The 15,004-nt window shown below is 43.9% G+C and overlaps 1 protein-coding gene and 1 long non-coding RNA gene across 3 annotated transcripts in view; one reads left to right on the forward strand and one right to left on the reverse strand.

The window, feature by feature from the left end:
- Positions 1–2,624: 2,624 nt before the first annotated feature.
- On the reverse strand, positions 2,625–6,986 carry LOC112141956. Of its 2 annotated transcripts, XR_004947392.1 has the most exons (4): positions 6,562–6,986; positions 5,566–5,694; positions 4,785–5,466; positions 2,625–4,713 (listed from the first exon to the last, which is right to left on the reverse strand). It is a non-coding gene; the product is annotated as an uncharacterized LOC112141956 (long non-coding RNA). The 2 variants fall into 2 exon arrangements; XR_004947391.1 differs by having other exon boundaries at positions 2,625–5,466.
- si:dkey-43k4.5 (potassium voltage-gated channel subfamily S member 2) overlaps positions 5,747–15,004 on the forward strand; it is a gene marked incomplete in the record, with an annotated part of 16,034 nt that continues 6,776 nt past the window's right edge. Inside the window, 5 exon segments of the mRNA XM_024265175.2 lie at positions 5,747–6,072; positions 10,650–10,828; positions 10,906–11,039; positions 13,269–13,433; positions 13,518–13,689. Of these exon segments, the coding sequence (XP_024120943.1) occupies positions 10,658–10,828; positions 10,906–11,039; positions 13,269–13,433; positions 13,518–13,689 (642 nt within the window).

The following is a 15,004-nucleotide window of genomic DNA, read 5'->3' on the forward strand; positions in this document are numbered from 1 at the left end:
AGCCTCAAAGTCTGTTTTTCAAGAGATTTTATAAATAACTTGATTATATTTTAAATGGATGCACATTGCATTCAGTTAAAAAATGAGACTACCCTTTTTTAATGCAACATGTTTCTAAAACTTTAGAATCTAGTGATAAACAATAAAATAATTATTTTAAAGTTGTTCCAGCGTGATGTTGATAAACATGATTTACTTCCACAATCCTGGTTAAAAAAATTAACTTTTGACCAGAAAGTCAGACAGAAAAGTTTTAAACTACAACATTTTTAAGATCAAGATATCAACATGTAAGATTTTTTTAATGCTTTTGAAGGTCTTATTTCCACATTTTCAAATTCAAGGCTTTTAAAACTTTCTAAGACCCAACAGGAACCCCGTCTGTCCCGTTTTCATCCCTGAAAACCCACGGATGCTCCTCAACCCCAACATTAGAGTTCAAGAAGACCTGGAGTGACACTGAACAGTTTAAACTGAAGATCACCTTCATGAAGACAGCAGGTTTCTCTCAGCTGTTAATGAGTTTTCATCTGGTTTGTGTTTTATTGTTGGGACATGAAAGAATGAGCCTGTAGTTTCAGCGTCTCACTGTCAGAATCTCCTCTGGTGTTCAGTTAAGAAAAATACATGAATCATAGAAGATGGATTTCACTAAACAGTGTGTACTTCTACAGCACTTTACTACCTTCTTAAAGGTCCAAAGTCCTCACACTAACATTCACACATTCACACTCAAATATAACAATATTTTCTGCTCCAAACTTTTGTGATGCAGCACTGAAGCCTTAGAGACAGCACTGAGCAACGAGATATATCACTGGAGATGACATGCTAGCTTGTTGTGCACATAAAGTTGTTCTCCATATTGGAATGGTTTAGATGTCTGTTTACTGCTGTGTTACAATTGTACAAACAGATCTGGAAAAACTAGAATGTGACTTTTTACTAGTAAATTATTGCTGTCAGCTGATAAAGGAGAACTTCTAGAAAACATTTGAAGGAGATCTGAGTGAGTTTACTCTCAATAATGAACGTTTAGGATGATTTTGTCGTCTATTCAAAGTCAATGACAGCTTTAGACACTATTTCAACATTTCTCTGAGATCCTCTGTGTCCTTCAGCAGATCCTGTCTCTGTTATTCCAGCGTTTCCTTAATTCACGGTGTCCCTTCCGGGGTCAACAGGCTGCCAGAGCCTGACCCTGCTGGGTGAAGGCGGGGTTCACCCTGGACAGGTGGCCAGCCTGTCACAGGGCCCTGAAATGTCATGGCACATGAAATGACTGCCTCCATGTGGCCACAGGAAGTCACTACATCAGACCCGTCTGTCACAGGGCGCACGATCCCTCACAGACACACCGACAGGGACACTTGAACCAGTTAACCTGTGAAGCTGGTCTTTGGACTGTAAGAGGACACAGGAGCGCCTGGAGAAAACCCACGCACACACGGGGAGAACACGCCCATTCCACACAGAAAAGTCCCACTGTGAGGCCAGAGTGCTAACCACTGCCCCACCGTACCACTCAAATAAGAACATTCAGTATAAACCTGTGATGATTTCAAACTGCAGTCTGTTTCTTTGTTCATGTTTTCTCAGTATGTTTTCCCACATTTGTCTCCTCAGGTACCGTTCACCTCATGTAAGAAGATGCAGGTCCAGACCTGGTCCTGCGTCTTCTCTAGCAGATCTTTGGAGACGATGTTTGATGAAACCACAACTCAGACAGTTTCTCCTGCTGGCCCGGTTCTTCTGCAGTTACAATAATGTGTCCTAATGCAATGATCATCAAAGTCAAGGCCCGGGGGCCGGATCCGGCCCTCCAGATCATTTTATATTATTGTTATTAATGGCCCGATGTTATCATGGGCTTATTTTTAACTTGTATAATTTTGACAAAATATATGTTTGTGAAGAGTATAATATTAAAAGTTATTTAAGGTTTAAGTTAATTTATTCTGGAATAATATTCCTGCCTTTTTATTATTCATAATTATGTTAAGTTACAGTTTTAAAGTTTTAAAAATTGTCATTCTGATAGCTTTTTGGACTATTTTAGCATTTACTAAGATTTTTTATGGTATTTTGGAGTTTAGCTAATATTTCACCTACATGCTAGCTGTTTTGGCTAATTTAAGCTTTTCTTTTTTGTTTTAAGGACCTTATTTTAGTTTAGCTATTTTTTCAGCTACATTCCAGCTGTTTTCTTTAACCTGCGTTATTTCTTTTTCAGTTTTTTAGGCTAAATTGGCATTTAGCTAATATTTTAGCTGGCTATCAGCTTCAGCGTTTACATCTATCAGCTTCACTATTTTCAGCTATCAGCACTAGCATCTTCAGCTGCCAAATTTCTCTTACAGCATTCACACTAGGATTATCACAGGTAATGCTATATATCTAGTTCATAATTATGATAAAAAGTTATGGTTTTGAAGTTTTAATCTTTTATTTTTAGTGTGTTCAATAAGCGTTGATCTTGTTTGATCTAAGCCGTGTTTCGGCTCGTTGTCTGATTGAGTTTGACACTCCTGCTGCAGAACTTTCTGGCAGTTCAGGTTCTTCTATGAAATGACCTTTGAACTGGGCTTCATTAATAAACTGAACACTATCTTTGAGGGTTTCTGTTTTTCTTATTTTTTATTTGTTCAGAGAATTAGAGTCAATAAAAACCTCCAACTGTCAGGTTGTCTCCAAATCTGAATAATTTATTCAGTAAACAGGATCAAGGATTGCTGGTTTTCATCCTGCATCTTTCAGCAGAACTGAAGTTCCCTCCAGGTTGAATCTGGTTCTGACCCAGTCGGTCCAGACGACGTTCTGTCCTCAGAACTCTGCTGTTCAGTAATGTCTGTAAAGCCGGCTGTCTCGGGATTCAAACCTTAACCCCCGCTGACAGCAGAAGCACCTGATCACACCTCTGAGCCCGTCCCAGAGACCTTTTTTACCCACAATCCCTCAGTGCAGCACTCAGGGCTTGTGTATAAATGAGCTGCAGGCTGGCAGACGAGGCAGCCGAGCTTCATCAGAGCTCCACCTTCACTCCACCTTCAGTGAGTATGCAGCTGCTGTGAGGATGATGAACACCTCGACTTCACTGAAACATCTGCTGTCGTCAATAGATCTGATTATTGTTTCTTATCATTAACTGCAGGATGGAAACCCTGAGCTGCTGAGGCAGGTCTGATGAAGATGATGAACATATTCTGTCAAAGTGGTTTACATTAGAATCAAATGTGAATATTTATTTCCTTTGTTTACATTTTTATTTGACTGCAGAAAATCTTTGAAAGTTTCTCATCATCAAACAGAATTTGTTTATCTGGTAAAAACTATTTTGAATTAAAATGATTATAAAAGTTTTTGTTTGTTAGAATCTGTTTGCTTCTCTGAGTTCAGCCATGTCGGTGTCCCTCCCCCAGAATGCACTGAGGTCAGTCACAGATGACCTCCAGCGCCGCCGCCGCTCCTCCAGATCTGCTCCTCAGTAACAGCTCTCTGCTGGCAGGGGGCGCTGCAGCTCTGCCCAAAGACAGCTTTGCCAATGCTCTGACCAAGAACATCATGGCCATGCTGGTGTGGCTGGCCATCAGCGTGATCAGCGTCAGCATGGTGCAGACGTTCCTGCAGCACAGGTGAGGGCGGAGCTTCAGGAGCTCGCCGTCCTGGTTCTGCGTCCGTCTGAAACGTGTGTTTGCCTCCAGAGTCTTCTACGAGAACCCGCGTTACATCATGTTCATCAGCATGGTGGTCAACGACGCTCTGCAGCTCAGCCTGGTCACGGCGCTCTATGTGGTCAGCTACATCTTCAGGAAGGTCCCGGTGCCGGTCTGCTGCCCTCTGGTACGCCTCAGACTCCCGCCGCTGCTCTGGCGGACTCTCTGGTTTTAGGAGTCTGTGGAGGACGTGTCTCCAGCTTCAGGATGTCCTCCTCTGTTTTGTCAGGTGATGACGGCGGTGTTCACCACTCGCTCCACCCCTCTCATCCTCGCCGGCATGGCGGTGGAGCGCTTCGTCTCCATCTGCTTTCCCCTGCACTACAGCCAGACGTGCACAGTGCCCCGCACCCTCCTCCTCATCAGCATCATCCTCATCCTCACGGCCGCCCCCCCCGTCACAGACCTCCTCATCACCACCCTCACCGAGCCCCCGACCTTCTTCCAGAGCGCCATTTTCTGCGACCACTCACAGCTCTTCCGCCACTCGTCCGTCTACTACAAGAACTGCGTGTTTGACGGGCTGTACCTGTCCTTCGTGGTCCTCACGCTGCTCTACACCTACTGCAGGATCATGCTGACGGCGCGGGCCGCCTCTGCCGGCCTGGCCTCCGTCAACAGAGCCAGGAACACCGTTCTGCTGCACGGGGTGCAGGTGGGTGTCACCGGAGGGACGGGAAGCTGCAGGAGTCCGCTCGGAGTCCGGTCGCAAACTTTACAGTCGGGACAGAAAATTCTTTACTTATGAAAAGAATAAAAAGGTTTTATCGTTTTAAATCACAGTTACCATCAGAGCTGTTTGATCCATTTCTGTTCACAGAACTGAGAAGGTTTTTGTTTCAAAGGATCCGTCAGTTTCCTGAGGAACTTCCTCATGCAACCCTCAGAATGAAAATATGAAGCAGATTTAACCCGTTTTTACTCTGAAATTGTGATATTTTTGTTTGATTTGATCCGTGACCTCATAGATCTGAAGAGTTTTTTGGGGGTGGGGTTATATCTGCGAGCAAACAGAAGTACCTCAGAGGTCAAGGTTCCTGCAGCATGAGGACGTCTGGGTTCAGTTCTCACATGTCGTGTCTGTTGCAGCTGATGCTCTGCATGCTGGCCTTCGTGGTTCCCTCCCTCCAGGCCGCTCTCATCTCTCTTTTCCCGCTGCTGAGTCTGGAGATCCGTTACGTCTTCTTCCTGCTGGTCTACATCATCCCTCGGTTCCTGAGTCCTGTCATCTACGGCTGCAGGGACGAGCTCTTCAGGAAGTACTGGATCCGGAACGTGTCCTGTCGGCGCCACAGGGTGGTGGGGGTCCGGCCCACCTGTCTGAAAGCTTCCAGGTGAAAGAAGGAGCTCAGGTCACCTGAAGCCTCCTCTTACCTGCTGTCTGTGCTCCTCCTCTGCAGAGGATCTGATGCTCCTGATGATCCAAAGCTGCATCTGATGTGATGATGTGAGATGATGGTCTTCAAAAACGCTTTCTGGAACCGACAGATCCACAGGACAAGCATCAGAGGGGAAAACAGAAACCTTCAGGATGGATCCACGGACAGAACTTCTCCACTGCCGCTCCACCATCGTTTCTGGGGAACCTGAAAGATCCCAGCATGAAGTTCAGACCTGCAGCAGGACCCATGAGGAGAGGAGCAGCTTCACTGCTCTGAAGCTTCAGCCTCACGGTCCTCCTGAAGTTCAGCTCCTCATCCTCACCTGCTCCCCCGCAGGTGGACCAGTCCGTCAGGTTTCTGGATGTGTGGGTCTGCAGTTCAGAACCACAGAACTGAAACCAGCTCAAACGCTTCCAACTCCAACATTAAAAACACTAAACACAATAAAGGACGAGAGTCTTTGTCTTTACTTTAGCTGAATGTTGACCTTTTCACCTTAAGGAAAGCAGCAACAAGCTCTGAACCGGATTCTGCCGCTAGATGGCGCCGTCCTGCCCCGCAGCAGCGCTGCAGAGTGCATGAGGAGGATGCAGCTGCAGCTGTGAGGAAGGAGGAGCAGAAATCAGTATTAAACCAACTGTTTCGAAACCCACCCGCGGCGTGCGCGTGCGCGTCAGCTGAAGTTCAAACCAGACCGGGAAACGAGCACCGACCCCCGCCGAGCCTTAGCTTCTGACTTCCCTCCGGAAAAAGCCGAGAGAAGCCGAAGGCGGTTCGGCTCCGGGGGGGGCGCAGCCGCGCTCACGCGGATCAGGTGAAGGAGGCACGCGGGTGTGTGCTCGTCTCTGCGGTCACAGGCACGAGGAAGTTCCGCTCATTTTCCCGCGTGTAAGGCGAAGTTCAGGTGGTGATGGGGTAACACCTGAGGAGGAGCGCGCGGCGCGGCGGCTGAAGGTTGGACGCGGGAAAACTTTAAGGTAGGTGACTCGGTTCCAGATTCTGGTCTGAGAGCTGACCCGGGAGAGTTGGTTCCTGCAGCTGAATAATGCATCAGCTTCATCATGTCCGCGCGCGCCCCGGACCCCCCAATCATCAATTTCAGGTTTTCAAACTAAGTTTGCGCCCATTTTCAGACAGATGACGTCACCGAGCGGGTCATCTTCTGAGGTTTATATCGATCTTCATCATCAAATGATCGAACTTTCTCCCCCTGAAGGTCCGAACGGAACCGGGTTTTCTGATCCGGTTTGTGATGAGCGCGAGCGCTTCTCAGAATGACGTCAGAGCCGATGATGGATGTCCTCACGCGGGAGGAACATCCACGATCGTTTGAAGGAAACAAAGTGATGTCTTTACATTTGAGTCGTTTTGTTTCCTGAACCTGTTTCTGCAGAGAAAACGGTTCCAGTCATTTCCTGTGTGAAAGAATCAGATTCAGAGTCAACAAGTACATGATGGAACAAAACCTGACGTGAAGTTCATCTTCTTAAAAGTTCTGGTCCAGAAAAAAAACGAAGTCCGTTTCTGTGGTTCGGTTTCATGACTGTTCTTGAGAATCCGTGTTTGGTTCTGACAGGAAGCTGCTGGATGGGAGGAGGTTTCCCGCCTCCACAGCTGATCTGCTCCTTTAACCTCGTGCTCTCTAATGGGTCCAGGTGACCCCACCCTTACATTCTTACACTGATGTGTGATCCCTCACATGACAAAGGTGGACAGGGTTTTATGTCTGCCACCGTGGAACCAAATCTGGGCCATAGATATCTGAAAACCAAATAGAACAGTTCAAAAAATGTTGGTGTTTGACCAAAAAAATCTAAAATGTCCAAAACGTTTTGATATTCTAAAATAAATGTAATTATTTTCAGCCTCAAATGTTCGGTTTCAAACTTAAAATTTCAATTTTAAATCTTTTTTTTTCGGTGTCAAATCTTTTTATTTTTAATCTGAAAATTTCAGTTTCAAACTTTTGGCCTGCATGTGGCGCGTTGGGGCGGGGCTAACACGAAGGACCAATCAAAATGGATGAGGGTGGTAGCTTCAGTCCCGGTGCATTCACGGACTCTGAGAACTGTGATAATTACAGTCAGAAAATGGCGGTTTAGTCCAGGGGTCCCCAAGCTCTTTCTTGTGAGGTCCACATCACTGTTTTCTTCGCTGATGGGGGGCCGGGGTCGGTTTGGAGGCAAACAGAAAAAGTGAAACAATCTAAACATTTCTCAACGTAAACAACTGTGTTTTTCCAGAAAGCTACACACAAATATATTTTAACCATCTCTTTCTGTAATCTTCACAGAGGAAATGAATCTAAAACAGTCCAAAAATGAAACCACTAAATAGAGAATCCTCTCCTGTCATGGTTCTTTAGAGACGTTGGAGAGCTGCAGCTCCTCACACAGAGATCTTAGACATCTGGATCTTTAGGCTCTTTAGGTCGTTTTGTTGTTTCATTAACTCATCAATAACTATAAAATCATGCACAAAATGAATAACTGATTTTTACATTTAAAAGTGTAAAATATGTTGTTATTATTATGTTAAATTATTTTCCTTCAATTATGTTCCTCCCAGATAAAATATACAAAATACACGAGAAAACCAAAAAACAATTTACTATTCAGCTTTTAAAGTGAAACTACACAACGCACTGCAACCACTAATTATAATGTGCAAAACGAAAAGGAAAAACAAAATGAAGAAGGTTTGTAAATCATGGTAAATCTTAACATTTAGAAAATATCTCATCTTTGTGAATCTGATTTGATTCTGTCAGTATTTGATCTGCTCTGGAGAAAGTTGTTCTCAGGTGTCTGCAGGTTGGTTGTGGAGTTGGTTCTGTTCTTTTCTTGGAGATTCTAAATTCTGTCTTCTTTTTATCAATATCAGCTAAATTGTTCCAGATTTCTGTTCTCTTTCCAGAGCCACTCATTTTTTAAGTTTTGCCACAGACACCAGTGAAGATGGAAGTTCAGGGCGCTGTCTTGTGGGTCCAGATGACCCCACTTTTAATGTAAACATGCCTAGGATAGCACAAAGATCAAGCAAACACTGATCCCAACATTCACTCTGAAGCAGACCTCTGAGCTGCTTCAGACAAACTCCACAAAAGCGGGGTCTTGTCCGGGAAAGATCAGTCAGCACCAACCTGATCTGCAAAGATGCCCCGCCCAGTCAGGAGTTCTAACCAGCCGTTTTCTTCAGAACCGGGAAAGTTCTGAAGTTCTCCCTTTGGGTTCATCACAGACCACCATTTCAAAATAAAAGAATTTTGGTTTTTGATTTGAACTTCAAAATAAACTTCCATATTAGCAAAAGCTACAAAACAAAAGCCCCTTTAGAGAGGATCAAAGACAGAAAAACCTTCACATGGATGAAGAGAACAGACGAAGAACTCTTCATCTTCTTTTTGCTGCTTTTCTTTCCTTTTTTAACCAACTTCCACCGAGAGCCTCCCGCCGGCGCTCAGAGGCTTTTTCTGCTGCGGTGGTTAACGGGAGCCGGGTCACGTGACCACCAATCAGAGGAAGTCGCTGTGCTTCAAACTGCATTATGCTCATGTTACGCCTGCACCTGTCTGCGGCCGTTTCCTGCATTAGACGCATCATAAAGCCGAGCATTGCATTACAGCCACTCCACCTGCAGCGCTGCACTTACTGGAGGAAGATGACGATGAAGAAGTGCTGGTCCTGCACACAACAGGAGTCCTCCTTCTGCTGCAGGTTTGTCCTCTGAAGCCTCATGAGTTGCTGAGAGATTCAGACCCGCGTTTGGACCTGATCAGGTCAGGGATAGATCTTTGAGTAGATCTCAGCTGATGTCAGGATTTTCCAGAAGACACCGGAGTCAGCTGACTGTCAGAGTCTGCTGTGAACTCTGTTGTGGATGGGATTGACTGAGCGCGTGCAGATATGGAGGTCTGACTGAGCGCGTGCAGACACTGAGGTCTGACTGAACGCGTGCAGACATGGAGGTCTGACTGAGCGCGTGCAGACGCGTGGGGTTCACTCTTAGTGCGGTGCATCAGTATTTGTGGGAGTTTTTATTTGCCCTTAAACTTGACGCCATCATGCAAAGTTTTTGAGCTGAACCGAACAAACCTTTAAAAAACTGGGATCTCTGAGTTGTTTCGGCTGGGTTTCCTGGATGGATCTGCACTCGGGTTCCTCTGACGCTCCGATTGAGACAAACCATCATGATCAAACAAGCTCAGAGAAGAAAAGAAGCCTGATCAGAAATTCCGGCTGGAGTTTTTGCTAACTCAGATGAAGAAGATGGGGGGAGGAGGCAGGATCTGAAGGTCCTACTGGATCTGGGAACGTTGTGCCTCACTGTCTAAATGTCTAACCAGATAAAGTCTGAGTAAATTTCCGGCAGAAACGTTTGGGGTAAAAAAAAAAAAAAACAACGAAAAGAGGTACTACTTTCATGGGTGGACTGATACACTGTGAGACGAGGCAGCTGGATGGAGTCAGGCTGCAGGACGAAAGGCCTGGTTCCCCATTATTGGAGGCCTCCTAAAAGAACCACAGCACAAAGGACGGTTTGATTCCCGGATCAGGATTCTGCTCAGAGAATGAAGGAGCTTCATGAGTCTGCTCCAAAGTTCAGGAGAAGTTTCCATGAAGACAACAGGAACATTAAAGTCCAGGTTCGGTTTGGGGGTATCCTTGAGTTTCCTTTGTCATGTCAGTAAAAGTTCTAGTTGATCCAGTTGACGTCTCATCTGGACTTAACGTCCTCTGTGATTGAGAAATAACTAAACTGAACCATGATCTGTACAGCTGTGTGAGCTTTAGCCCCACATCATAACACTGCCACCACCGATTTTCCTGCCTGTATCTTACGGTTCATTGTGGCCCAGATGTTACAGAACAAAGTTCCACTTTTATCAGAAAGCCTGAGCTGAAGCAGAACCAAGCCTTCATGCAGACGGATCCGACTCTGCCTTTGGTTTTCTGTTTTTGAGAGTTTCCTGAAAACCTGGAAGCAGGTCGGAGCAGATACACTGTATTTTCCGGAGTATAACTCACAGTTTTTTTCACAACTTATGTGCAACTTATACTCAGGAGCGACTTTATTGTGTTTTTGTTTTTTTAAGGCATAAATAGGTTCATAATTTCATTATTTTCCCAGTAAACACCCTTGTCTTTTAGTGGTTGTTTCATCTAACAACCACTAGTGGGCGCTGTATTTGCTATTGGTAACAGCAGAAGAAGTGTTCAAAACAAACAGAGAATCTGATTGTTTTTCTCTTAAATGTTGACCTTTTTCTCATACAGATCAAAAGATTAATATTCTTTTATTTCTTTATTTTTTTTAGCTACGCTGGGCGTGGCGGATTCGCTCTGAAACGTCAGACTTTTCTCCTAAAAGTGCGACTTATACTCCAGAGCAACTTACATATGGTTTTCTTCTTCCTGATTTGACATTTTTTGCTCTTGTGACGTATACTCTGGAAAATACGGAAACGCTCTTCTCCATGAAGATGATGACGGACTCTGGGGAGGATGAGGTGTTTTCTCACGGCTCCATGCCTTTGTCTCTGCCCCCTCTGCAGGTCTCACCATGGTTAAGAAGAGCCTGCCGGGCTGGGTCCACCAGGACCCCGAGGAGGACCTGGTCCATGTGAATGTGGGGGGTCTGAAGAGGAGCCTGTGTTCCAGCACCCTGAAGAAGTTTCCAGACACCAGGCTGGGGAAGCTGCTGGCGTGCGCCTCAGAGGAGGACATCCTGCAGGTGGGTCATCTGCTGGACGAGGAGAGCTGGCGTCTCTTCTGCTGTAAGCGGGTTTCTCTCCTCTGTCCGTGCTGCAGGTCTGTGACGACTACGACGTGCAGCAGAAGGAGTTCTACTTCGACAGGAATCCCGGCCTTTTTCCGTACGTCCTCCACTTCTACCAGACCGGAAAACTCCACGTGATGGAGGAGCTGTGCGTCTTCTCCTTCAGGTGAGGAACTCGTCTTCGAGGAGTTCAGGTCTGCTCGGCAGCAGAGAGGAGATCCATGTTCTGCTTTCTTCACCTCCACTGAATCTGGTTTCTTCCCTAAAACAATCTAAGCGTGACTCACTGATGCGAAATCGAGCAGTTTGAAGATTAAAACTAGAGCTGCCACAAACGATTATTTTAATAGTTGAATCACCGATTATTTTCTCAGATTAGTTGACTAATTGGGTCATGCACAAACTGGATGTAAAGAACACATCTTAACCATCATTAGCTTTAAGCTAACTAAAAACTAGATATTTAGCATTACCTGTGATAATGCTAGTGTGAATGCTGTAAGCTGAATTTGGCAGCTGACGATGCTGAAATTGATAGCTAAAAACATTGGAGTTAATAGCAGAAATTGCTGAAGCTAATAGCTGAAAACGCTGAAGCTGATAGGCAGCTAAAATATTAGTTGAATGCAAAATTATCCTAAAATACTGAAAAAGGCCTAAGTTAGCCAAAACAGCTAGAATTCAGCTGACATATCTAAACTCCAAAAGCCTAAAAAACTGAAATCATCCTAAACAGACCCTTTTCACTGCGACGTCAGACAAAATGGCTACAGGGCAGGAAACAGGAATCTTTACTTCCTGTGGTCGCATTCAGAATGGCAAAGCTGACAGCTGAACGATGTTTGTGACAATTTTACGTAAATAATAAAAGGTAATCTTATCAATTTCAACAGAAAAATGTACAATATATATTTTATGAATGTCCTGCTGAACTGTATTTTCATTTCCTGTCTTAGATCGTTCACAAATGTAAATACAAATTTGAATAATCCTCCAATATTGGATGTTTTATTGAAAATAATCAACCTTTCATTTGAGCAGATATTATTTAACAGGTTCTATTTTGACTGATATTATTTCCACGTATTTTAAGTGCGATCAGCACAAAAACTGATAGAAATTCATGTTTTCCACATTTAATACCTTCAGCAAAGACAAACATCTCTGCATCGACCGTAAACATTTTAATCTCTTCCCAGGATACATGTACTTGTTGTTCTACAGGATATTTAAGGGGATAATTGTAAAAACAGGAATAGTTTGGTTTAGTGAAAATGTTCAGACCAGCTATTGAGCCACGTAGTTTCAGCTTTCAAAATAAGAGCGGGGAAGTAAAAAAATCATCTTTGGTTGAACATATTTTATAACATTACGTCAAAATAGTCACTTTCATATTTTTGGTAACAGTTTCCATTAGTTTGATCATTTTATCTGTATTTTCCTGCAGATCAGACACAGTTGTGATCAAAAACAAAGAGGAGTGATGTTAGAACTGAGCTAACAGCAGCTCACTGACCGCAGTAGAAAACATTACAACAGGAATAAGTTTGACTTTAATGTCAGACACTCTGGAATTGTCTGACTTTTGATCTGTTTACAGGATTATGTGAGAACGGAAATTTAGGAAACTTTGAACTGGTGAGAAAAGATCTTCTGCAGCTCCACGTCTCATAGACAAAGCTAATGCTAGTGTTAGCGTTAGCACAGATTAAAAGAATAAAATCATAATTACCTTCATAATCAAACAAGCAGCATTCAGTGAAGTACTTGTAACTTTGTCTAACTTTAACCGGGTTGTCAGAGAGAAATAATCCAAGACTGGTTTAATATCATCCAGAGGAATTTGAGGAAACAGCTGATCTGCCGCTGCCCTCTACAAACTCTGAGTCAGGATTTCTGGCAATTCTTTGATTTGTGTCGATCCAAGAGGAGGAAACGAATACAACCAGCTAGGACATTCATATAATAAATATTATACACATTTCTGTTACAATTGGTTTAGTTACCCTTTATTATTTATGTAAAACTGCTTTAAAAGTGTTCAGCTGTCAGCTTTCCCATTCTAAACAAGAGCCAGAAGCAACTTATCCCACTTCCAGCGATGTGTGACGTCACGTGAAAATGGTCTATTAGCCAAAATAGCTAGCATGTAGCTAAAATATTAGCTAAACTCCAAAATAACCTAAAAAACTTCAATAAATGTAAAAATAGTCCAAAAAGCTAGCAGAAGGACATTATAACATTCAACTTTAATACTCTCTGACTCCATATAATATAAAGTATCGACTAATTGACTATTAAATCAGTCGTCAACTATTTCAATAGTCGATTAGTCGACTAATCATAGCAGCCCCAATTGAAACGCTGACAGAGAAACTCTCTCCTGCTCCTGCAGTCAGGAGATCGAGTACTGGGGCATCAACGAGTTCTTCCTGGATTCCTGCTGCAGTTACCGTTACCATGACCGCAAGCTGGAAAGCAGCCGCCATCGCAGCTGGGACGACGAGAGCGAGGTCAGCAGCATAGACACGTCTGTGGACGAGATCTCCGACCTCAACAGGTGAAGTGGCCGGTGGGAGCTTCAGGTTGTAGTTGTTGCCCCGCCTCCGTCTCCTAAGCGCCATCTTGGCCCCTCCCCCTGCAGGGACATGCAGCACTTTCGTCATGTGCGCTACGGGAACTTGAAAAGGTGTCTGTGGCTGACGCTGGAGAACCCCGGCTACTCCATCCCCAGCAAGCTGTTCAGTCTGCTGTCCATCGGCGTGGTGCTCACCTCCATCGCCACCATGTGCATCAACAGCATTCCTGAGTACCAGGTACTGAGAGGATCTCAGATCCAGACGGGAAACCAAAGCCGATCTGCCTGGAATGGTTTAAGGCAGGAGTGACAAAGTCAATCGCATAAGGAGCCAAAATCAAAAACACACCTTAGGCTGAGGGCCGAACAGGATACACATTTATTAAAAACTCTAAAACTGAATTTTTAAAACATAATTATGAACTAGATATATAGCATTACCTGCAATAATACTAGTGTGAATGCTGGAAGCTGAATGTGGCCGCTGAAGATGCTAGTGCTGAAAGCTGAAGATGCTGAAACTGATAGCTGAAAATGCTGAAGCTGATAGCCAACTAGAATATTAGCTAAATGCCAAGTTAGCCTAAAAAACAAAAAAAAAACCTTAGGTTAGCCAAACAGCTAGCATGTAGCTGAAAAAATACCTAAACTTCAAAATAGCCTATAAAACTGAAAAAAGCCAAAATTAGCCAAAGCAGCTAGTTTGTAGCTGAAATATTAGCTAAACTCCAAAATACTGCAAAAAGTAAATGCCAAAATAGTCCAAAAAGCTATCAGAATGACAATTTTTAAAACTTTAAAACCATAACTTTTTAACATAATTATGAATAATAAAAAGGCAGGAATATTATTCCAGAATAAATCAACTTAAACCTTAAATAACTTTCAATATTTTACTTTCCATAAAAATATATTTTGTTAAAATTATACAAATTAGAAATAAGCGCAAGATAACATCGGGTCATTAATAACAATAAAATCAAATGATCTGGCCTTGGCTTTGACATGTGCTGTAAAGACCTCAGCTTCTCTGTATTTGAGGCCTTTGTTCATGACGTTCTGGGAAACTGTCTTTCACTAAAGTGTGGAAACACGGTGGTCTGCGTCCGCACAGTTCAGCAGATCAACTTTGGGTCCAGTTTCCTGCGTTTTAGAGGATGAGACGGTGTGAACAATAGAGAGATCGTAGTGACTTTGTGCTCCTGTAGAGGAGGAATGCGATCGCTCGTTTACTGTGTTTATTTTTTCCTGCGCTCAGAAAGTTTGCAAGTTTGCAGAAGTTTCGTTTCCTTCAGAGAAACACCTGAAGTCCTGCAGCTCCTAGTCCGAGCGGCACCAGTGCATCTTGATGCTGCGTCTGGAGCTTAGCAACAGCTCTACCCGCATCACTGCATGTTATGTCGGGCGACCGCAGAACTCAGCGACCGGTGTGAGGTCTGAAGGGTTTCTGCTCCTCAGGCGAGTGACAGCAAGATATGGGATCAGAGAAGGAAAAGAGTTTAATGATCTAGGAATTGAACCAGACCCTCAGTTCTGCCTGGTGGATGCAGATG

The sequence above is a fragment of the Oryzias melastigma genome, unplaced genomic scaffold (genome assembly GCF_002922805.2).
Source record: "Oryzias melastigma strain HK-1 unplaced genomic scaffold, ASM292280v2 sc00277, whole genome shotgun sequence".
NCBI classification, from domain to species: Eukaryota; Metazoa; Chordata; class Actinopteri; order Beloniformes; family Adrianichthyidae; genus Oryzias; species Oryzias melastigma.